The following is a 23,988-nucleotide window of genomic DNA, read 5'->3' as shown; positions in this document are numbered from 1 at the left end:
GGCTACTGTCAGTGTGTTGCATTGATATGTATCAGTCTTAATACACATTAGATATTGTATCAGCTGTATCTTGCTCAAGAAAAATAAACTTACCAGCACAATTTATAATTTGAAAAGACTATTTGATAACCCTAGGTAGTTTAGCATATGGGTATGCCTGTTTGGTTTGTGGTCGCATGTTGCTGCAGGTTCCTGATAGCACGTTACAATACCACAACTAAGTTTGGCAAATACATGTGGCAATTGTTTGAACCTGATCGCACGTTACAATACCACAACTAAGTTTGGCAAATACATGTGGCAATAGTTTGGTTGATAATAAAACTTGGCTATGGTCTTACTGTTGCCTCGGAAATTGTATAATGCACAATTCAGCTCAAAGAATGGTCGGCTTTGAAGCAGTTTTAATTTTAAAGCAAAGCTAACTGAACGTAGCAACAAGGCAGACGAAATCAGGAAACAAAAAAAAAATGATTTTACATGCTTTGAAGTCTGAAACAACAAGGTCAGAAGACACCGGTTGGTACGTTTATTCAGGACAGTTGTGATTGTTTTACATCTGTACAATGTACAAGAAACTCTTCTCGCCTATGAATGAATATGGATAGAGCCCATTGTCTTCCTCTATGGTAGAAAGGGGTTCTGGGAGGAACACAGTTCCTTTTGCCGTTGATATGCCCTTCACAAATCCAGAATGATCTCATTGATTAGGTAAAAGAATTTATTACAAATAATTAAAAAATAGGAAAAAGTGGAAGCGTGGGTTACCTTGATGCGCTAAAGGCACCAAAAGAAACTGCCGCAAACATTATGAGTAGAAATGGGGCTTTAACCAACGTTCTATTTGATCTTCCGTAGCCAGTCGGAACACCAGAACGCATAACATGAACTGCGTGAATGATACATCTAATTAGCTATATACAAAGATTGGGCGAATAATTTTCATCATGAAATCAAGTTTACCTTCCATCCTACTCCCTGATCTTCTTCCTGCAAACGATGGATGAAATACAACTCATCAATGCACAGCACAGCACACCACAACTGAATACCTTACTGCTTTGTAGTAGGTTTTCTAAAAGCAAAGTATTATGTGAGTGACTAACAACGTACCATCCTTCAAACAAGAATATGCTTCTGATATCTGCAAGGTAGAAGCACAGGATTTTGTAATGACAGTGGACAGGAATTAAGTTACAATGCTTTGTGCAATGGACCCAATTCAGATGTCACCCAACTCGGGAATGGTTTGCATCTATGTGAAAAAATTAACAAGTATACGATCTTGAAAAAAATATGGGTTCATTTTCATCACTGCTCGCGGATGACTTGTCTTGGTAAGCTGGTACTACTAAACTAGAAGAACATTCAAAATGGCATGAATGCTCGCTGCAAGAAAAGTTTCATTCTTCGTACAGTGATTCCATGATGAACAACAAGAAGCAGAGTGATATCAAGCTCTTATCTAGAATTTTACTTTTACCTTACCTCCTTGAATTTCGACTCAGCCTGCGATTTCAGATGCGTTGGGACACGATCAGGATGGGACTCCATCACCATTCTTCTATACGCAGCCTTCACCTGCATCACAAAGATGCACAGCAGTAGAAACTAAGAATCCGGAAGCGTATAGGACAATTCTCCACAACCTTGGCCCGTTTTGACCAAAATCCAGCAGAATCAGCTCAGAAATTGGCGCTGCGGAGCAGCTCAGGATGAATCAATCAATCGCGTTCGTTTGGGAGCAGTGAGAGGGATGGGAGTCAAGGGAAGGGCGGACCTCGGAAGGGGATGGGCGGGAGTAGGGAGGGAAGCCCAGGAGCTCCATGGCCTCGCTGCTCCTCATCGTGCCGTGCCGATGCCGACCCCGTCTCCTGCGGCGGAGGTAGGCGGTGGCGACGGCGGCGGGGCGCGGTGCTTGGTCAGGCGTCACGCACGTCGGTGGAGAAGGCTCGCGAGTCGCGCAAGCATCGAGCCGAGCGGCGAGGAGCCGGTCGACGCACTTCCTCCCCTCGGACGCCTCGGTGGCAATCCCCCAGCCGTTAAATCTCTCGTCCGCCGATCCGACGGCTTGAACCCTGGCTCCCACTTCAATGCCACCAAAGCGCGGCCGGCGCCTTCCCCCGCGGCGGCAAACTCGAACGCCTCGCGATGCGCGCGCGGGGAGGTGGAGCGGCGGCGCGGCCGGAGCACCTGGCGGCGCACGCGCGCCTCGTCAAGTCGGCGTGCCCGGACGCGTTCGTCGTCACCACCGCGATGCGGGGTTACCTCCGCGCGTGCCTCCCGCTGCAAGCCCTGCTCCTCCTCCGCTCGCTCCTGCCGCGGGCGCCCCGCCTCCTCGGCAACTCCTTCTCGCTCTCCCTCGCGCTGCAGGCAACCGCCGCTCTCTCGGGCTCCGTTCCGGCTATGCTGGACCTCGGCCTCGGCGCCGCGTCCCTCCATGCGCGCGCGCTCAAGTCCGGCTTCGCCGCAGCCGACCTCTTCGTGCGCACCGCGCTCGTCGAGGCCTACGCCAAGGCGGGGCGCGCGGACCTCGCGCGCGCCGCGTTCGACGAGGCGCCGCGCAGGGACGTGTTCCTCTGTAACGTCATGCTCGCGGCCTATGTCGCGCGCGGCGAGGTCGCGGAGGCGAGGAGAGTGTTCGATGGAATGCGTGAGAGGGACATGGTCTCTTGGAACACGATGATCCACGGGTATGCGGTGAACGGGGAGGTCGCCCTGGCGAGGGAGATGTTCGACGCCATGGAGGACAGGGACGCCTTCTCGTGGAGCTCCATGATGTCGGCGTATGCCAAGGGCAAGAGGTCCAAGGACGCGCTGGAGCTGTGGCGGGAGATGCGTGCGGCCTGTGTCAACCCGGACTGCATCACCATGGTGAGCGTGCTCTCGGCATGCGGTGATATGGGGGCGCTCGCTGTCGGTGATGAAGTGCATCAGTTTGTGGAGAGCAATGGGGTTGAGTTGGATGTCAAGCTTGGAACTGCCCTGATCGACATGTATGCCAAGTGCGGCGACATTGATAATTCAGTAAGAGTGTTCCACTCTATGCCAGTAAAGGATGTGCTGACTTGGAGCTCGATGATCATCGGGTTGGCCAATCATGGGCTTGGCCATGATGCTCTCTCCTTGTTTTCAAGGATGCTATCGGAAGGACTGCAACCAAATGAGATTACCTTCATTGGAGTTCTTATATCCTGTACTCACCTTGGTCTCGTGAGCGATGGCAAGAAGTATTTCAGCTCAATGAGTGTAGTGCATGGTGTAACACCGAAGGTTGAGCACTATGGATGCATGGTTGATCTTTTGGGGCGATCGGGCCATATTGAGGAGGCAAGACAGCTTATCAGGGACATGCCATTCGAGCCAGATGCAGTCATCTGGAGGGCACTTCTTGGGGCTTGCCGCATCTATAAGAATGTAGAAGTTGCAGAGGAAGCTATGGCAAAACTGCGAGTATTGGATCCTCATGCCGATGGGCACTACGTCTTAATGTCAAACATATATGCACAAGCGAATTCCTGGGAAGGTGTTGCAGAGATGAGGAGGACGCTTAGGAGGGAGAGCATTCAGAGAATTCCTGGAAGAAGCTCGATTGAGTGGCAGAATACAATTCATGAGTTTGTTTCTGGCGATAGATCGCATCCAAGGTCCAAGGAGATCTACAAAATGTTGGAAGAGATGATGAATCGCTTAAGGCAAGCTGGATATAAGCCAATAACAAGCTTAGTGTTGCAAGACATTGATGAGCAATCTAAGGAACGTGCATTGGCTGAACATAGTGAGAAGCTGGCAATTGCTTTTGGGCTGCTAACCACTCCTCCAGGATCAACTCTCCGAATAACAAAGAATCTCAGAGCCTGTGAAGACTGCCATTGTGCTATTAAGCTTATCTCCTTGTTATACGAGCGCAAATTGATCATTAGAGACCGTAACCGTTTCCACCATTTCAGTGAAGGACAATGCTCGTGCAAGGACTACTGGTGATTGGTAAAGTTTCAAACTTGTACCAAATGCACCGTGCAGGAGTTTATCTTATATCCATGGTTCTCACAGGTATTCTTTTAGTTGAACATGCATCTGCAAGGACTTCTTTCAACGAACAGCATATCATAATTTGTTTCTTGAGTCATGGAAGTCAGCCAGGGGCTTCAAAAGCAAGCAATCTTACATTCCAATATCAATATATAAGAGAAACATAGAGACCAGGTAACTCTGAATCTCTTATATGTGTAGTTTACTTGTTTACATCATATTATCCCTTAGGAGTTCGATACATTGTCAGTTGCCAATCTGTCATAGTCTAAGCCTCTTAAGGTTTCATGACAATTGGCATAATGGAGCACATTTGTAAAAGGTGCATGGCCAATATACTGTTTTAAATTCAGTATATTGTTTGTGTTAGTTTGTGGCTATAGCCTATTTAGTAAGGGGCTCTTTGTTAAAAGCTACTATTGTATCTACCTATCTCTTGTCGGATAGAATCCTGCTTTAAAAATTGCTGGCTTTTGCGTGTCCCCAAGTCCTCTGAGAGAGTCTCACACAGCTGCAACATTGAAACAAGATGATAGACAGAATAAATCAAATATCTGCTAACATGAAATCATCTGAAACATTCAAGCCTTTCAAATACTGAATTATCAAGGGAGGGAGCAATACCTTTCTGTACAGGGAGCAGTCTCCAGATGACTTCTTTAGTTCGACAACATAAAGAGATTCATTGATCTCAAACACCTGGAATCATAATACCACAATGTTAATAATAGGAAGGTCCAATAGAAACATCAGAAAAAGAAACAAGAGGTCTAATAGAAGTAGACTAGGCAGTAGGCACCATGGGAGACAGCTGCATTAAACTACAAATATTTTATGTACTATAAATACCTCAGCAGAAATTAATAATAATTCTTGCCCTCTTGACTTTGCTAGTCCCTTGCAATCTTGGATCACTTTTAGCTGCAGAACACGACAATATGATTCTCAGCATCCTGATTCTGAACACACAGAGCTGGAAGTCCGTAGACATGAATACATGATAGGAGATCACTTACCTTGCCGTTGCTTTTATGTACCTGGAAACCCATTTTTCTGACAATGCTTTCAATCTTCTCAAATAAATAAGCTGGGGAATAATTTGATGCAAATCTGATCTTCCTTTCAGAAGCATCCTACAACTCAAGGCACATGTATGACTTTAGTGGAAGGTTATGATGACTATGAAAAACATCAATATCTCTAGAGTATTATTAACAATGTTAATGCCCAATAAAGGCACATAGATAACTAAACAAAGCAGGCTGTGTCAATTTCTGGTTCCTGGCTGCTATTCTTTTCGTACACTTTTTAACATTTTTACCATCTCCTTGAACTCTTCCAATTCCAACTTAGGACTTGCTTTGTATGTAGATCTGGGATAGGACTTAGTTCAAATTTAAAGTCTTTAGTAGATGTGAGGAAATTAAAACATATGAAAAAATTAGATTGGAGCAAACATTGAGCTTACCTCTTTCTCAAAAAATCCAGATAGATCAAGGCAGGAGGACATCCCAATGAGCTGGAAAGCATTGATTTGGTTGATTGCTATCTTGTCTTGAATGCCATTACGCTTTAGAAAACACACACAAATTTCAGTCGTTATCAGTCTGCTAAAAGCCCAAAACCATGGTATCAGCTCACATAGGTTACCTCAGTCATATGTAGGCTGTCTTCATCTATGCTGATATCTTCATCATCATTAAATGGCACAGCAGCAGCATAGCCTTGCTTGAACCAATCATGTGCCCTTATTCCATCCACATCTATGCGCGTAATCGGGTTAGGATCCAGGATTTTTCTCAGTATATCTTGGGCACCTTGAGAGAGCCACTTTGGAATGTGAGCATTCCCCTTCAGAATCTGAGAACAAATAAACATAACACTGTGAGATATGGTTGCATCAAATGAATATTCCAGCAATATTCCATTCCTTGCTTTATACCTTCTGATAAAGGACAACCACATTTTGGTCGTCAAAGGGAAGATTCCCTGTAAGCATTACATATAGAATAGCACCACAGGACCATATGTCAGACATCGAGCCATCATAACCTTTGTTCAGAAGGACCTAAAAACACTGGTGTCAGTAGTTCCATCTTCTATGTGGACTGAAGTAGATAGTAATGATGGAACCATGCATCCTAGTAGGTTCAACATCAGACCAAAAGAGTGCTTAATTCTTACCTCGGGGGCTATGTAGTTAGGGCTGCCACATGTGGTATGCAACAAACCATCTTTCTGAAAAAAGAGCCATCATTTTAGGCACAGACAAAATGCTTCAGATTGATTTGACATCAGAGAGGATGGCATACTCGTTGGTTTTGTGGAAGTGCACTTAGTCCGAAATCAGAAACCTTTATGTTTCCTTTTGCATCAACAAGGACATTCTCTGGCTGCAAAAGATTCAGAAGAAAGGTCTTGGTGATGTAATCTGTTTACCATTCCTATCATCAATTGGTATCTCAAAAGCTATGGTTAGTGATATTACCTTGAGGTCCCTATGATAAACCCCCTTCTCGTGGCAATATGCCACGGCATCTATTAGCTGCTGGAATAGTTTTCTGGCTTCCTTCTCTGTCAGCTTACCCTTCAACGCCTGCACATATTGAAGATTGAGTTTGGTATGCATTCGAAAGCCTTTGGTAGCAAGAATTGGCTTCATTGGTCCACAAAGCATGAGACCTGACTAGTTTACAATTAAGGGGCAGAATTCTTACGATTTTGTCGAATAGCTCTCCTCCATTTACATACTCAAGGACCATGTATATTTTGGTCTTGCTTGCTGAAACCTGCACAAGAAAAGAAGGTTAAACAATGGTTCAGTCCTTTTCTGAAACAAACATATTAGTTCTATGTTCTCACGCAACTTTATATTTTAGTATATGTGTGCCACTTTTAGCATAGACCATCAATGGTTGCGACCCTAGCTTGTCAATAAAGGATGCCCTTATCTACCGTTTCCCCCTTGACCCTCCCGGAGCCACTTCGACATTGGTCTGCTGACAATTACCTGGCTCAGCTGGCAGGCATCGTTTTCTAGCATTTTTCTCCATTATTAGGAAGCAAAAGCCTGACGTGGACATCATTCACAAATGAAACCAGTCGGTGAGGCAAACTCATCCATTTGCTGCTACTCTGATTGACACTTCACCTATGCTTTATCATCATTATTGTATGGAATTACTAACGTTGTGGGGGCCAGGCCATAATACTTGTGAAGATTCATGTGTGTGTGTGTGTGTGTGTGTGTGTGTGTGTGCAGCTGGGCTCACGCTATTCACCCTTCTTTTTCTGCCTTGCAGGACCAAAAGCCGGCTGACGAAACGCACGGCCGGCCGGAAGGATGAGCTGCATTAGAAGGCATCCAATAATTGGGATCCTGCACGGCACCTCCACGAATCAAAAGGCATTTTATCCATTTGGTTGGCTTCCGGATCTCCCAGACAAGCCTCAGGACAAGACGGAGCCCGTCGCTATACTCGCTTCATCGGTGTGGCGTGCTGGGAGCATCAGCCGCCGCCCGATCACCGGGGCTGACGGCTGCGATCGCACGTGGCCCTCGCGGGTGCGGACAGTCCCCACCTGATGGCCTCCCCTCACCGTCTGCAGCAGTCCCCAATGGCCGTCAGCAGATTTGGAGGACTCGACCGCTTGACGTGACGACGTCGACACCCGCGAATTTTGTTTTCGTTGCAGGATCTTTTATTTTTGTATTGTTATTATTGAATTGATTCATTTTGATGTTTACAGCGAGTTTGCTCTGCACCAACCGAGAATAGACCCCGGAGCAATATATAATAAATAAATGAAAATAAAATAAGTGGCAAGAGTACAGAAAGAAATTCTTGGAATGTAACAGTAGAAGACTTTTCTTGGCCTAACTTCTTGGGTTGGGTTGTGATTGTGGAGTAGAAAAAAATGTACTTTGGCTGGTCCTTTCGGGCGTCCATTTTGTTTGTTATGTTTCCAGGGAGAGGATGTCCAAGTCAAGGCCTTGTTTAGTTCATCATAAGAACCCAAAACTTTTCAAGATTTCTCATCACATCAGCACTTGCATAGAGCACTAAATATAGATAAAAATAAAAACTAATTATATAGTTTGTCTGTAAATCGCGAGACGAATTTTTAAGTCTAGCTACTTCATGATTGGACAATTTTTGTCAAATAAAAACAAAATTGCTATAATGTCGTTTTCCCAAAAAAATTTAGAACTAAACAAGACCTAAGTACTTCCTCTGTCCCAACCCCAAATTATAAGAATTCACAGAGTCTTAGAGAGTCAAAGTATTTTAAGTTTAACCAAATTTATATGATAAGGTAATAATATTTATGATATTAACTAAATATTATTAGATATCTATTTGATGTCATGTCATAATTTTTTTTTCTATAATTTTAGTCAAATTTAGGATACTTTAACTCTCTAAAATTTTTGAACTGTCTTATAATTGGGATGGAGGGAGTAGTAAATAATAATGGAATTGAAAGTAGCATTACTTTTAATGGACTACTAATGTTATTATTATTATTCAAAGAAGGGAAGCCCGTTTTCTTTGTGGGACGAAACATTCAAAGAAGAGTAACGACTGAGCTGCGGCCTGATTTTTCTTTCTATGATTTGCCGCGGCCTCGACATTCACACGCAACTTGTTCAACGGCACGGCCGGCTAATTGCTTGCTTGCTTTGCCATCGGCCCCGCACGCAAACTAATTTGCCAAAACTACCCTTCCATCCCCTTCCTCCTCCTCCGGCAACAACACGGCGAGAAGAAGAGCACGGAATGGAATGAATCAAGAGAGGAGAGCACAGAGGAGGGAGGATACGAGCTTATTCACCTCGTAGAGGCGGACGACGTTGGGGTGCTTGAGCAGCTTCAGCGTGGCGATCTCCCTCTTGATCTGCGGCGCCCGGCCGGGTCGGCCACTTGGTTAGCAGAGCACGGGAGTATGGCAGTATGTATGTAGTAATCGGAACTCAGACAAGCAAAGAAAGGAAAGAATAACCGGCGGCGCGGCTTGATTCCGAGGGGAAAAACACGCGTGGGCGGGCGGGCAGACGCACCTGCTCGTTGATCTTCATGGCGAGGATGCGCTGGCGGTCGAGGATCTTGATGGCGAAGGTCCTGCCCGTGTCCGCGTGCCGCGCCAGCTTCACCTTGCCGAAGTGGCCTTCCCCGAGCGTCCGCCCCATCTCGTACTTCCCCATCCGCATTCCTCCGCCGCGCCGCCGGAGCTCGCTCGTCGATCCTCGGCGCGGCGGGCGTCGACGCGCGCGCACCGCAGCTCTCGGCTCGGCGCTCGGCGGGCGGAAAGGGCCGCGCGCGACTCGACAGACGACAGCGCCCGCCCGCGTCCGATGAAGGGTGAAGTAACTAACTAGAGGCTCTGCTGCGGCCGTGCGGCGGACGGACGCGCGGGTGGACTGGAGGCTGACCGGCCGGTAACGTTAGGTGGGGAGGGGGCGAAGGGAAGCAGCTCGCTAGCGGCCATCGCCAAGAAGCTAGCGCGTGCGGGTTTATACCCAACCATCGATGGATATCGGGGAGGCAGGGGGACCCGCGGCAGGGCCCACACACTCTATTATTCTAGGCTTCTAGCGTCCGTGTGCTATACTCCAGGATTTTGTTGTACTTTTTTTTTTCAAAAAAAATCCTCTTTTTAACGTGAGGTGTTGCGAGACTAGCCCGCGTCATGAGTTTTTGATTTTTTTTTAATGGTGTTTGTTCGGTTCATGATTTTGGGACGTATAATAATTTTGATTTATTTTTTTTTGGGGTTCATGCATGTAGCAGGTTTGTTTTTTTGCTAATGTCGAGATGCGGATCGTTTCCAAAATAATAAGAGGATGTGGATAAGAGGAGTTGGGGTCTCATGTTTCAAAACTCTATTATTGTAATACTGATGAAGATTGTCGATTGCTCAGTGTTTGGTGTCGATCTTGCTTTCACCAGCCTGTGTTGTGTATCTTGTCAAATCGCATCTCGAAAGTGTGTCACCGATTGATGGCTGTTTTTGTCTCACTCGTTTTTTTTTATGTGATTTGTGAGCTCATTTGTGTTCTGTTTGCATCAAAATCTCTTTTAAACTTTTAAGTAGAGATCATTATTTTCCAAATATAACAAATATACATATGCTCACATAAGACGAGTTTGGTGTGTTGCTTTCACCAGCTTGCTGTGTATCTAGACAAATCGTGCTGTAGAGTTGTAGAATATTGTAGTCATGGATTTGTGACAGCTTTGGGCTTACTTATGGTCTATTTTGTTTAGTTGTGTAAAAAAATTGCTTTAAGTTGTGAGTTATAAAAAAGTTGTTGTCCAAAATATGAAAGTTGTTTAGTTGAAACAGCTATGAAATTTGTGTAGTTCATTTAATTTTTGCTAACAAGCGACATGTATCGTTAAATAATACGAAGATGTGGTGGATAGGGAGTTGGGGTTTGATATCTAAACATTATTATTCTATAATACTATTGATTTCTCATTGTTTTGTGTGTTGCTTTAAGTAGTTTGTTACGTATCTCGTCAAATCGTGCGGTAGGGTTGTAGAACATCATGTGTCATGGATTTTGTGACTGCTTGAGGCTTATTCATGGCTTGTTTGGTTCAGTTGTGAACTGTGGAGAAACTACTTTAAGCTTTGATTTGTGAAAAAAAATCATGAGCTATGTGATGTGAAAAAAATATAAGTCGTTTGGTTGAAACAATAATGAAACATGTCCTCTCTTAGTGTCTCTTGGAATAGCAAAAATACTTATTTGATGGCTTTTCTTTGTTAATATAGGTATGGGGCAAGGTAGAAGCACCTTCTGTTTTGTTTGATTCCTTTGTGTTTGCTAATTTAAAGATGTTGATAAGAGAAGTTAGACATTTATCTTTCAACTATGTTGTATACAATGAATGGCAATGATATGTTTGGTACGTTGCATTCATCAATGTTGTATCTTATCAAATTGCATATAGAATATTATGTACATAAAAATTTGGTCTTTTTTTTGGCTTAGTCAACTCCAAAAGTGGGTCCAAAAAAAGATGACATGTATTGTGACTTTGTGGGAACTCATTTTCCTTTACTTGCTTAAATATTATGAGGAATCATTTTCGTGCTATTTATAAATGAACCAACCCAAGAGACATTAGTAGTAAAAAAAATTAGAAGGAAGCTAATGATATGTGTTTTATGTATACAAAAAGTTGGGTTTGATGTGTCAAAGCTATATTGTTGTGTAGTTATTCATTAGTTATTAAGTGTGTTACTTTCAACATCATGTTGTACCTATGTTTGTTGTCAAATTGCTTTGTAGAATATTTTGTGTATCTACATAGATCGAGTAATTTTTGGCTTACTCGGTTGCTACGCGATATGAGAGGTGAGAGGTCATTTGCATATTGTCTGCCATCAAATGGTTGACTTACTCAAATATTGCAAGAGAATATTTAGATATACTCCCCCCGTTCCAACTTGTATATAGTTTTTTCTATACACCTGGATATACTGCATCCATAATAAAAGCTATGTATTTAGAAAAATCAAAGCGATTTATAATTTAAACGAGAAGATATATGATAAAATAGTGATATCAATAGAGCGAGCATATATAATCAACCATGGTCTTATACAACAGAGTCGAAAGATTAATCTCCAACTTTCTTATCTACATTTTTAAGTCAATTAGCAAGCACAAATCAATGAAACAAAAATAAAGGGTGATTCTACCTCGGTTGTAACAAACACTTAAAATGCCGCCTTTTGGCCAGGATATGTATATAAAAGATTGAACCTGTGTCCATACAAAATCAATTTCTTAACACAACAACGTCAGCCTGCAATTATACGTGGTAGCGGAGAAAAGCTGCAGAGAGGCCTTTCGGTGTTTTTGGCTTACTCAACTTCATTCTAGTGATGTGGGTATAAAAGAATTGTGATGTGTTTTAAGAGATCTTTTGGTATGTTCACGGTCAAGATGTTTTCCCCTAGCTCCCTCCCCCCTGCTTTTTTTTGTGCCTTTCACGATCTCAACAGCTTTCGGCAGCTTGCTGTATACGTATATCTTTTGTGAAATCGCCCTGTGCGTAGAATATATGTTTTTTTTTTGGCGTAGTATGAATAAAGACCGAGTGCTGTTTTAATTTAATTTGGCTTGCCCAGTTCAGTTGTGACGCTTGCGATGGACCCAGCTCATTTGGGCGTTTTGGTAGCCTCATCTAGAGTTGTTGTCTTTTTAGTGTCTTAACAAAGGTGCATGAGAGGTCAAGGTTCTTGACCGACTTGCATACATGCTCAAATTAATACTGCGAGAGGTCATCGTCGTCATTTTTAGTATGTGGTTGCCGACCAAGAGGCATGCATTAGTGCCCTTCGTTATCCACAGCGCGCGCTAGCGCGATTATGTGCTGCAGTGCTGGTAGTCTCTGTAACGTGACGACTCGTCTCTGCAAGACAGCGCCTGTGAATGCAATGAGCAAGAGGATCGGAGCCCCCTTCCAAGTTCCAGATTAGATTCAGGCCTTGTATACTTTTTTTATATATATATAATAGACATCGTAGTATTTTTTTATTTGATAAATATTGTCTAATTATAAACTAATTAGATTTAAAAGTTTCGTCTCGTAAATTTAATTAGTTATTTTTATCTATATTTAATGCTGTGTTGCAAGATTCGATGTGGCGAGAAATTAAAAAAAATATAAAATTTTTTAGAACTAAACAAGACCTCATTCGTCCTGAAATAATAAATTAAACCAGAGGAAGAAGGAGAAACGGTCAGATTTCAGTCGTCCGCACATGCACATGGACAGTAGGGAGAAGCACAGCATGCTTGCGATGCATGCATGATGGGTGCGGCCCCGCGGGTTGACGCACGCACGCAGCACGCGTACATGTGAGCAGCGGATCCATTCATCATGTGCTGCCGCAACCGCTGGCGCTGCCGCTGCCGCTGCCGGGATTCAATTCGCGGTGGGCACGCGGTGGCGGCCATGCCGGTCGCCATCCGTCCATCGATCGGCATCGTGTCGGCGCATGCGGTGGCGGTGGGACGGTCCCCGGCCCCCGGCGCATGACCGACCCCACGCCGCGGGCACGGGAGGGGGCTGGTCACCCCTGCGGTGGGCACTGCGGACTGCGGCGATCGTATCGATATTCTTGAGGCCGCCGGCCGCGCCGCGCGCGTCGTGTCCCCCCGGGCTGTCCGTTGCCGCCGGTTTCTCCGGAGATTTGGGCCGGGGCCGCGCAGGACAGCAGGAGCCGATGCAACTGCAGCGCGTGGTAGCTGCTCCCGCAGACACGTACGTACCGCTGCGGTCCGCCCGAAGCACGATCGACCGACCGCACAGCGTCACAGCCTGTGCTGAATGCCGGTTCGTTTCGGCCTTGTTTACTTCCGAAAAAATTTCGGATTTCGATACTATAGCATTTTCGTTTGTTTGTGACAAATACTATCTAATTATAGACTAACTAGGATCAAAAGATTTGTCTCGCGATTTCCAGCTAAACTGTGTAATTAGTTTTTGCTTTCGTCTATATTTAATGCTTCATACATGTGCCGCAAGATTCGATGTGACGGGGAATCTCTTAAAAACTTTTTGTTTTTTTGGTTGAACTAAACAAGGCCTTCCTCGCCCGGCGTGTGCCTTGCTGCACCCGCCACGTGCGGATAAGGGCGCACGCCCCACGTTTTTTTTTAAAAAAAAATCGGGCGGGTATTTTCAGGGTAGCTTGCTGAACGAACGGTGCACGCGGCAGCTCTGAGCTCTGTGTCTGTGGTCGTCCGTACTATAGGGCCGCCACAGGGCCCATGGCCACGAGAGGCCTGCCTGATCGTGATCGATGCAGAGACCAACGTACGTAACGGCACGCGTGAAGCACGCTCTCGCGGCGCGCCTGACTGACCATGCCATGCCCCCCGGCCCGCGCACGACATGACATGACACGACACGACACGAGCCGCACGCTTGAGGAAATGGGCTTCAGGATGATGGGCCGCACGCTCTCGCCGCCTAGCGTGAGGTCTAAAGTCTCACGGCCTGGTCCACTACTCGGTCCGCAGAGGCCCAATGTGGCCCAAAAGAACACGCTCACGGACGCAATGGCAGTCCACAACAGCGCAGCCCACGCGGAGCGAGCGGCGACCCAAGAGCGCGACGAGTCTCGGTACGCCCACACACCAGTTCCTTCGCACACGTTCCACTTCCACGTAGGTTGGTTTTTTCTTTTCTTCTTTTTCTTTTTCTATTTCCTATTTCTTTCCATATACTCCCTTTATCTCTTAAAGCTTCAACTTCTAAAGCTATTCTAAGTTAAAATTTTAAAACCTTAACTGATTTTTTAGGAAAAAAACCGCTCAGATTTATATTACCAAATTAATACCGTCAGATTTATTAAGAATATAATTTTTATAAGGTACTTATTTTATGTCATAGATATTGATATTCTTTTTTATAAAGTTGGTCAAATTTTGTTGAAGCTTTCAAGAATACAGGAAATACACAAATACTGTAGTACACAACAATGAGATTGGGATATACTGTACTAGCTAGATTCTTTACCTATCTATCACAATGTCATGTTGCGTGTGCACATATACTTTCCTATTTGACACTTTCGCACACCTACTTATTGACAACGATAAGCGCAACAAATAATTTGAATGGTCATTTTCATTATATGTGATGTAACTTACCTATAATGATAATAAAGTCACACGTTCGTCACGTTGAGTCATTGAGATGGTACCAACCATCTATATATAACTTACCTATAACTTTCAACTATGCCGGGCGTACCAACCATGCATATATGCCTGTGTATTCTGATCGCTTTCGTCCCTTTTTACTCGAAACATCATTCAAACCAGTTCCGCAACAATTTGAACTTGGGGCTTGTTTAAATGCTCTCGGATCTATACCTCAATTTATATGTGTTAAGGTGGATTCTAAATTAAGATAAAAACTTATAAACTAACGACTTATTACACCTCAGTCTATCTTCACGCATGTAGAATGAGATGAATATGAGATCGAGTATATTTTTTCGCGCCCGTGACCAAGCATATGGTTCTTATTTCATTAAGTAGAAGTAGAGTTTAACAATACAAAGTTTAAACAGTAATCCGTGATTACCAAGCCAAACGCCCCCAGCTCACATGGTTGTGATTAAAAAAAACCTACTTAGCGAGTGTAATAAGGAACGAGTACCACGATAAACACCAAAGCACAGACCCTGATGAACTAAGCGCGGCTAAAGAGCATCGTGCTCCAAGCCAATGAAGTCCAGGGGATTATATTATAAACAAATGCCCTCGATTGTATATCACTTCGTATATATACAACAGCTCTATAAATACGCAATGCACGGCTCAAGGTCACACACAATACAAACAAGAGAGCTAGCTCTAGCTGCTCCAGTAACTAGCTAGCTGCTTAAGCTTCTCTAAGTGATCTCTCCCTAGTCCCTATACAGCACTGACATTTTTATATCTACATTTAGACGGAGTTGCACCGACGATTATATTAACAGTAATAATGCAGGGCCTCACGCCATTATCTTACAAGCTCAGCTTGATCAGTATCGTCGTCATCTTGCTGACCACCGGCATCGTCGGCGTCGCCCATGGCCGCAAGAAGCTCGTCTCGAGCTCCGACGGCGAGCCGTGCCACAAGATGACGGTCTACTGCCACGACATCCTCTACGACGGCACCAACACGGCGAACGCGACGTCGGCGGTGGCGGCGCAGCCGACGCTGCTGAGCAGGTCGGTGTCCGTCAACGACACCTTCTTCGGTGAGGTGGTGGTGTTCAACGACGTGGTGACGGCGGGGCGCGCGCTGGCGTCGGAGCCGGTGGCGCGCGCCGAGGGCTTCTACTTCTACGACAAGAAGGAGTCGCTGAGCGCATGGTTCGCCTTCTCGCTCGTGTTCAACTCCACGGCGCACAGGGGCACGCTCAACCTCATGGGCGCCGACATCATCGCCGACAAGACACGGGACATCTCCGTCGTTGGCGGCACCGGCGACTTCTTCATGGCGCGCGGCGTCGCCACCCTTCGAACCGACGCCTTTGAGGGCCTCAACTACTTCAGGCTGCAGATGGATATCAAGCTCTACGAGTGCTACGTCTAATAAAGTCTAGTCACGCGCTGCTTCAAACGTGGCAAGATATAGATGTTGGTTTGATCTCCCACCAATATGGCCCAACGGCCTTATTGGGCCTTGTCTCGCGCCCTGATCGGGGGCGCCCAACCCTATATGGTTGGTGGGCCCCGTCGCACTGCGCTATAAATAAGAGGTGGGGGCCGGCGGCACTGTTCACGAGTTGAATAGTTGCCACTCCTCCCCACCGACATCCACAAACCCTAGAAACCCTAACAGATCCAGGGAGCGCAGCCAGCGACGGGAAAACTCACCGACGCCGGATCTGCGCCACCTCGACATCCGCATCACCGCCACCATCGACGTCCTCGAAGATCCACTCCACCACCGACGTGATGGCCTCGGGATCGTCTTCCGCCGCCCCTGCTGCTCCTTCTCTCGACGGTCTAATCCTATTAATCCCGACTCATTTAATTGTATTTACTGTTTCCATTTTAGATCTTGTATAGAATATGTACCTTGTTGTTTACCAGTTAAAGATTGTACCCGTCTAGATCTACTACTAGTCGATCCTATGCACAGATTATTTCTATCAATGGTATCAGAGCCTATCTAGTCAGTAGATCTAGATCTCGGGAACAGAAGAAAGAAAACAAAAGTTTTCGAATCCAGAACACTAGATCGAGATCAAAAACATAGAACCCTAACCCTAGAATGTTTCCCTGCTTCCTTCCGTCGATGAGCGCCGACACGAGGCCATTCGACGGCGGCACGTTCACCCAGAGGGGAGCGTGCACGCCGGCGAAGGGGCCCGTGACGGTGCTGTTCCTCCATCTACGGCCAGCACGGCCGGCCGCCTTACTGCTCCAGTGCAGAATAGAAGATGGGGAGAAAGATACAGAGGGAAAACAAAAAAAAAAAAGTAAAAGGAGGGAAGCCGGCCGGACTTGCTCCGCTGGCGGTCCACCGGCGCCGTGGCTTCCATGGCCACCGCCGAGACCCGAGCAGCCGCTCCAGAGGAGAAACAGAGAAAGAAGCGAGGGGAGCAGCCGGACCACCACAGGCGCCGTGGCCTCCATGGCCGCCGCCGCGTCGGCTGTTGCCCCGGGCGGAGCCGCCGCTCTGGAGAAAGAACAGAGAAGGGGAAGAACAGAAATGACTAGGGTTTTGGGGTGGCCGACGGCTTGGAGCCTTTTATAGCACCGATTTTCGCTCTCAGCCGTTGGATATAGACGAACCGTCCAGATTGAATCCCACCGAATCGGGCCAGAATCGGCCCAGGCGGGGGACGACTTTTCCGGCCCAGGCCCAGGTTGCGGCCTGGGCGCGGGGGAGCGCTGCGCGCGGCTCGGTAGTGGGCCGATTTTGGCCACTGGGCCGAAACACAGAAACAAAAAAAAAAAGGCGCTGCTGGGCTCGCTGGGCGGTGACCACGCACAGAGCCGGGCCGCGCGCTCGCCAGCCGCTGCTGGGCCGCGTCGGCCGCGACTGACCCCAGGCCGAAATGGCCATTTACAAAGTAAACGCACAGTTTTCCTTTTTCTTTTTCCAGAAGCAGTTTTATGCATATTTAATTAAATTTTGCACAGTTTTCATTGCTTTTCTCTGTATAAATTTTGTCCAACGATAATTTTATTCAGAGAACAGTAAGTATTCAGATGTTTTTGGAAAATAGATAAAGAAATTATTAAAGTTTCCGCTGCGTATTTACAGATATTTCTTTCACTATTAAATTCGAACCAACGGGAGAATTTAATCTTTGAACATAGATATGTTTTCCAGATTATTATAATATTGTTATTATTCTGACCAACGTTGATTAATGGCAGTATTATGATGTGATTAAAAGATTATTATGCATTAATTCTATTTCTGCCCAACGGTGATATAGTTTTATTGCATAAACAGTTGTATGTTTTAATTTTGACCAACGTTGATACTAAGGCATACAATTGTGATTATTTATGTTCTCACCCAGAGGTTTGTGTTTCAGGAGCTTACTCGTTGATGACGTTCATCAACACCATTCCACTACTCAAAGGGGACAACTACGTTGAGTGGAGGAAAAAGATCGACATGGCCTTCACCTTTGCTGAGGTGGACTGGGTCCTTGACACAGAGCGTCCCGTCCAGCCCGTGCCACCTGTGCGGGCAACAGATGAGACAGATGATGCATGGCAGAAAAGAGAAAGAGAGTTTGCTCCCATCCAGATGTCTTATGACCTTGAAAAGAAAAAGTGGGAATCAGCAAACAAGAAATGTAAAACGCTTGTACAGAACACGATGGAGTCTCACATATCAGATTCCATTCCAGTAGTAGACAGCGTTAAAGATTACCTAGATACTATAAAGAGGCAGTTTACTGGCTCTACAAAAACGTATGCAACAGAAATGATCAAAGAACTGATCTCACAGAAATATACTGGTGGTGGCACTGGTATTAGAGAGCACATCCTTAGAATGAGTCACTTGGCATCTAAAATCAAAAAGTTCAAGGATCTCACCATCACTGATGCTTTCCTTGTTCATTTGGTTTTTGCGTCATTGCCAAAAGAATTTGAAACCTTTGTTGTTAACTACAACATGCAACCAGAAACATGGGACTTAGAAAAGACTATTGCTATGTGTGCTCAAGAAGAAGAGAGAATCAAAGCCTCAAATGGTGGTTCAATCAACCATTTGAGGGACAACAAGAAAAAGATTTACCATTCTCCTTCAAAGAACAAGGGAAAGGGCCCTATGCAGCAACAGGGCAAGCCTTCCACCCAGCACCAGGGCCAGAACCAGTCTCAGCCTACCATGCAGCATCTCCCTCAACAGAACCAGTTTGTAGTGAACCAAAACCAATGTCTCTACTGCAAGAAAGAAGGACACTACAAGAAAAGATGCCCTGATTGGCTACAGATGAAACTCAGATCATGTGGTGAGAATATTATTACCTTTGTAAATGAATCCCTGTATATAAGTTATTCTAAATCCACTTGGTGGGTTGACTCAGGTGCAACTGTTCATGTTGCTAATTCTTTACAGGGGTTCAGCTCGACAAGGACGACAACAAGAAGAGAAAGACACATTAGAGTGGCGAATGGAGTCAGAGCAGATGTTGAAGCTGTTGGCGATGTCTCCCTGGAGCTTGCTAGTGGCTTCACACTTTTACTTAGAGATGTCCTTTATGTTCCTTCGCTTCAGAGAAATTTGATTAGTGTTTCACGTTTGGACGATGATAATTTTGCTTGTCATTTTGGTGATGGCAAGTGCCAGATTTATTGTAATAATGACTGTGTTGGTGTTGCATTCCAACAACAAGATCTTTATTTATTATCGCTTCGTGAAACAGTGAATTCCGTATGTGATGCTACAGAAAACACGTCCTTGTCTCAGAGTGAGAATAGAAAAAGAAAGCGAACTCAAGATGTATCGTCGAAATTATGGCATTGTCGTTTAGGCCACATTTCGAGGGGGAGAATAGAGATATTAGTAAAGAATGAAATTCTTCCTCCACTTGAGTTCTCAGAATTAGATCAATGCATAGACTGCATTAAAGGAAAATTTGCAAAGAAAATTAAAAAGAATGCCAAAAGAAGCACTGGGATTTTAGAAATAATCCACACGGACATCTGTGGACCGTTTCCTGTGAAAAGTATGGATGGCTATGACTCGTTCATAACATTCACAGATGATTACTCCCGATTTGGGTATATTTATCCAATTAAAGAAAGAACAGAGGCATTAGATAAGTTCAAGATATTTAAGGCTGAAGTTGAAAATCAGCACAACTTAAAGATTAAGATAGTCAGATCCGACCGTGGAGGGGAGTACTATGGTCGGCACACCCCTTATGGCCAAGTTCCTGGACCTTTTGCAAAGTTCTTACAGGAGCATGGCATAGTAGCCCAGTATTCTACACCGGGCGAGCCTCAGCAGAATGGAGTAGCTGAAAGACGCAACCGTACCCTGATGGATATGGTGCGAAGTATGATTAGTTACTCTACATTACCACTAAGTTTGTGGATGGAGGCATTAAAAACCGCCATTCACATTCTAAACAGAGTTTCCAGTAAATCGGTGCCTAAAACACCGTATGAGTTGTGGACAGGAAGAGTTCCCTCGCTAAGCCACTTGCGTGTGTGGGGGAGCCCAGCTGAGGCTAAAGTATTTAACCCAAACATTGGAAAGCTAGATCCCAAAACAGTCAGTTGCCATTTCATTGGCTACCCAGAAAAATCAAAGGGTTATCGTTTCTACTGTCCAGACAGATATACAAAGTTTGTCGAAACGAGACACGCCGTATTTCTAGAGGATGAGCTGATCAGGGGGAGCGTGGTAGCTCGAAAGATTGATCTTGAAGAGAAGCGGGTGTATGCACCCACTCCGATGATTCAAGAGCCATTTTTTGAATTACCCATTGTGAACGCACCAACAGTGCCCGACACTGTGATGCCAGAAACAATTGCTCACTCTCCTGTGGCAACAACAGATGAAAATGAGGAACCTGTCCTTCAGGAGCCCATAGAAGAACCAGTTGCCACAGGCGAGGGGGAGCAACAACAGCCCCAACCAGATCAAGTGCCAACTGTGGAGGCACCGAGAAGATCTCAAAGAATCAGAAGGTCAGCTATCCCAGATGACTATGAAGTTTTTAACACAGAGGAATTTCATATGGAGGGTGATCCCACCTCATATGATGAGGCCATGAGAAGCGCCAACTCACAGAAGTGGCTAGAAGCTATGATAGAAGAGATGAAATCCATGAACTCCAATGGAGTTTGGGATTTAGAAGAAATTCCTAAAGGAGCCAAAACAGTAGGCTGTAAATGGGTCTACAAAACCAAGTATGACTCCCAAGGGAATGTAGAAAGATTTAAAGCGCGACTTGTGGCAAAAGGCTTTACGCAAAGAGAAGGGATTGATTACAATGAGACATTCTCTCCAGTCTCATGTAAGGATTCCTTCAGGATCATAATGGCTCTAGTAGCACATTATGATTTAGAATTACATCAGATGGATGTTAAGACGGCTTTCCTACATGGGGATTTGGAGGAAAATGTTTACATGGCACAACCGAAAGGTTTTGTCGTGGAAGGAAAAGAGCGAATGGGATGCCGCCTAAAGAAATCCATTTATGGATTAAAACAAGCTTCAAGACAGTGGTATTTGAAGTTTGATGAGACCATAAGAAGTTTTGGGTTTAAACAGAATGTAGAGGACAACTGTGTTTATGCAAAGTTTAAGAATGGGAAGTACATCTTCCTAATCTTGTATGTGGATGATATCCTACTCGCAAGTAGTGATGTCGGTCTACTGCAGGAAACAAAGAAATTCTTGTCCTCGAAATTTGACATGAAAGATCTTGGTGAAGCATCATATGTTTTGGGCATAGAGATTCACCGAGATAGAAAGAAGGGGGTATTGGGATTATCACAGAAAGCATATATAGAAAAAGTTCTAGAGAGATACAATATGCACAAATGTAGTGCATCACCTGCACCGATAGTCAAGGGCGACAGATATGGGGATTTTCAGTGTCCCAAGAATGAGTATGAGCTCAACCAGATGAGATCAGTTCCATATGCTTCGGCTGTTGGAAGTTTACAGTACGCTCAAGTATGTACTCGCCCTGACTTAGCTTTTGTTACCGGGTTGCTTGGCAGATTTCAGAGTAATCCAGGTGTGGAACACTGGAAATTAGTAAAGAAGGTCTTGCGTTATTTGCAAGGAACAAAGAGCCTCATGCTTACATACAAGAGATCAGATTCCCTACAGATAGTAGGATATTCAGATTCAGATTATGCGGGAGATAACAGAAAGTCCACGTCAGGCTATGTATTTACTCTCGCAAATGGAGCCATATCGTGGAAAAGTAAATTACAGACGGTCACTACATCGTCCACAATGTATGCCGAATTTGTAGCATGTTTTGAGGCGTCGGGGCAGGTGAACTGGTTAAAGAAGTTCATACCCGGTTTGAGAGTGGTTGATAACATCTCTAAACCACTACAGTTATACTGCGATAATAATCCAGCAGTAGAATATGCACACAACAATAGGTCAAGTGGTGCTGCCAAACACATTGACATAAAGTACTATGTTGTGAAAGATAAGATCCGGGATCATGTCATAAAGCTTGAGCATATAAGCACTGAAAAGATGCTTGCGGATCCGCTTACCAAAGGCTTACCACCCAGCGTGTTTAGAGAACACGTAGCCGGCATGGGTTTAAGGGAAAGCCTATGATTCCTGGACAAAGAGGCCCAAAGAATAACAGAATTTGTTTCAGATCAGAGAAGTGTATTCGTAGCTGTCAAGTCTATCGGCGATAGACCGTGATGATGACGCAGTTCTATGCACTAATTTGTGATGAAATAAATAAGGTAAAAGAGTTTGAAAAGAAAGAATACAGACAAAGAATAGAGTGAGATCAAGGGGGAGAATGTTGGTTTGATCTCCCACCAATATGGCCCAACGGCCTTATTGGGCCTTGTCTCGCGCCCTGATCGGGGGCGCCCAACCCTATATGGTTGGTGGGCCCCGTCGCACTGCGCTATAAATAAGAGGTGGGGGCCGGCGGCACTGTTCACGAGTTGAATAGTTGCCACTCCTCCCCACCGACATCCACAAACCCTAGAAACCCTAACAGATCCAGGGAGCGCAGCCAGCGACGGGAAAACTCACCGACGCCGGATCTGCGCCACCTCGACATCCGCATCACCGCCACCATCGACGTCCTCGAAGATCCACTCCACCACCGACGTGATGGCCTCGGGATCGTCTTCCGCCGCCCCTGCTGCTCCTTCTCTCGACGGTCTAATCCTATTAATCCCGACTCATTTAATTGTATTTACTGTTTCCATTTTAGATCTTGTATAGAATATGTACCTTGTTGTTTACCAGTTAAAGATTGTACCCGTCTAGATCTACTACTAGTCGATCCTATGCACAGATTATTTCTATCAATAGACTAATATATATAAGTGCATTCTTTTTTGTCCTTTTATTTTTATTTTTGAAAAAAAGTACACTATATATATGCATGTCTCACTTGTTGAGCGCTATATATCGTTTTATATTTTATCCTGGTTTGGTTTGTTAGATACTGTATGTGCGTGGGATTAAATTTGGATCTGTATATGCACCGGTGTCGTTGTTGTGTACTTGTGCATATCCAAAGTGTATCACATGCATATTAAATTAAAAATACGTTCCATAAAAGAGATGTCTTTTTTATTACATGGTACAACACAGATGTCTATATGACATCCACACACTCACTCATATAAATACATGCACACAAATTCTACTCCTATAAGAGTTGTCGACGGGATATCACCTACCACTAAAAGTATAGCATTATTAAATTCTATAAATTTAGAAAAAAAGCTAGCACCCATACCAAGTTAAAAACCCGAGTTCGGAACCAATTAAGAAACCTAACCAATTAATCTATCTATGATCAGTATAAATTTAGAAAAATGCTAGCACTCATACCAAGTCAAAAACCTGAATTCGAAACCAATTAAGAAACCTAACCAATTAATCTATCTACGATCAGTTCACAAGATTAAAAAAAGATGGCGTTTGGTTATAGGAGTACTGGCTACTCTTTTTGATTCATGGACCCGAAAGAGGCTACATGCCCTTTCACATCTCTTTTGAGTTTTAGAAGAGATTGGATTGATCTTCACAGTTCTAACTGTTTATAGATATGTGATGGCATATTATTACTTTGCTCATTTGGCAATCTAGCTTCAGAGAATCCTCTATCCATGTCCATAAACCATCAGGCAAAATTTGCCAGGGGACAAAAAGGTGGCTTTTGCCACTAGACACTAAAGAAGAATGGCTTTGCCACAACACATTATAAAAATAT

At 44.7% G+C, this 23,988-nt stretch overlaps 4 protein-coding genes across 6 annotated transcripts; 2 read left to right on the top strand and 2 right to left on the bottom strand.

Moving 5' to 3' along the window:
• On the bottom strand, nucleotides 385-2,008 carry LOC8063533 (chaperone protein DnaJ). Its single transcript, XM_002461050.2, has 6 exons — nucleotides 1,781-2,008; nucleotides 1,489-1,581; nucleotides 1,114-1,144; nucleotides 964-990; nucleotides 769-889; nucleotides 385-679 (listed from the first exon to the last, which is right to left on the bottom strand). The coding sequence occupies exons 1-6, from the start codon at nucleotides 1,844-1,846 to the stop codon at nucleotides 625-627; spliced, it is 393 nt and encodes a 130-aa protein (XP_002461095.1). The 5' UTR covers nucleotides 1,847-2,008; the 3' UTR covers nucleotides 385-624.
• LOC110432929 (pentatricopeptide repeat-containing protein At5g48910-like) lies at nucleotides 2,004-4,113 on the top strand. The gene has a single exon (XM_021454180.1). The coding sequence runs from the start codon at nucleotides 2,152-2,154 to the stop codon at nucleotides 3,982-3,984; it is 1,833 nt and encodes a 610-aa protein (XP_021309855.1). The 5' UTR covers nucleotides 2,004-2,151; the 3' UTR covers nucleotides 3,985-4,113.
• On the bottom strand, nucleotides 4,145-9,523 carry LOC8063532 (CBL-interacting protein kinase 21). The gene is made up of 13 exons (XM_002461049.2): nucleotides 9,095-9,523; nucleotides 8,869-8,931; nucleotides 6,750-6,821; nucleotides 6,521-6,628; nucleotides 6,345-6,425; nucleotides 6,217-6,270; nucleotides 5,975-6,100; nucleotides 5,683-5,892; nucleotides 5,501-5,602; nucleotides 5,049-5,165; nucleotides 4,882-4,953; nucleotides 4,657-4,731; nucleotides 4,145-4,543 (listed from the first exon to the last, which is right to left on the bottom strand). Exons 1-13 carry the CDS (start codon nucleotides 9,242-9,244, stop codon nucleotides 4,439-4,441), a joined length of 1,335 nt encoding a protein of 444 aa, XP_002461094.1. The 5' UTR covers nucleotides 9,245-9,523; the 3' UTR covers nucleotides 4,145-4,438.
• LOC8073077 (dirigent protein 5) lies at nucleotides 15,339-23,075 on the top strand. 3 transcript variants are annotated; one of them, XM_021452289.1, is made up of 2 exons: nucleotides 15,339-16,199; nucleotides 22,558-23,075. In XM_021452289.1, the coding sequence occupies exon 1, from the start codon at nucleotides 15,555-15,557 to the stop codon at nucleotides 16,149-16,151; it is 597 nt and encodes a 198-aa protein (XP_021307964.1). In that variant the 5' UTR covers nucleotides 15,339-15,554; the 3' UTR covers nucleotides 16,152-16,199; nucleotides 22,558-23,075. The 3 variants fall into 3 exon arrangements, 1 of the variants encoding a protein (XP_021307964.1); XR_002449670.1 differs by lacking the exon at nucleotides 22,558-23,075 and adding an exon at nucleotides 18,115-18,249 and having other exon boundaries at nucleotides 15,340-16,565; XR_002449671.1 differs by lacking the exon at nucleotides 22,558-23,075 and adding an exon at nucleotides 17,835-18,108 and having other exon boundaries at nucleotides 15,340-16,565.

The sequence above is a fragment of the Sorghum bicolor genome, chromosome 2 (genome assembly GCF_000003195.3).
Source record: "Sorghum bicolor cultivar BTx623 chromosome 2, Sorghum_bicolor_NCBIv3, whole genome shotgun sequence".
Taxonomy (NCBI): Eukaryota; Viridiplantae; Streptophyta; class Magnoliopsida; order Poales; family Poaceae; genus Sorghum; species Sorghum bicolor.
The sequence above is the reverse complement of the archived record's forward strand: the minus strand, read 5'-3'. Positions and strand labels throughout refer to the sequence as shown.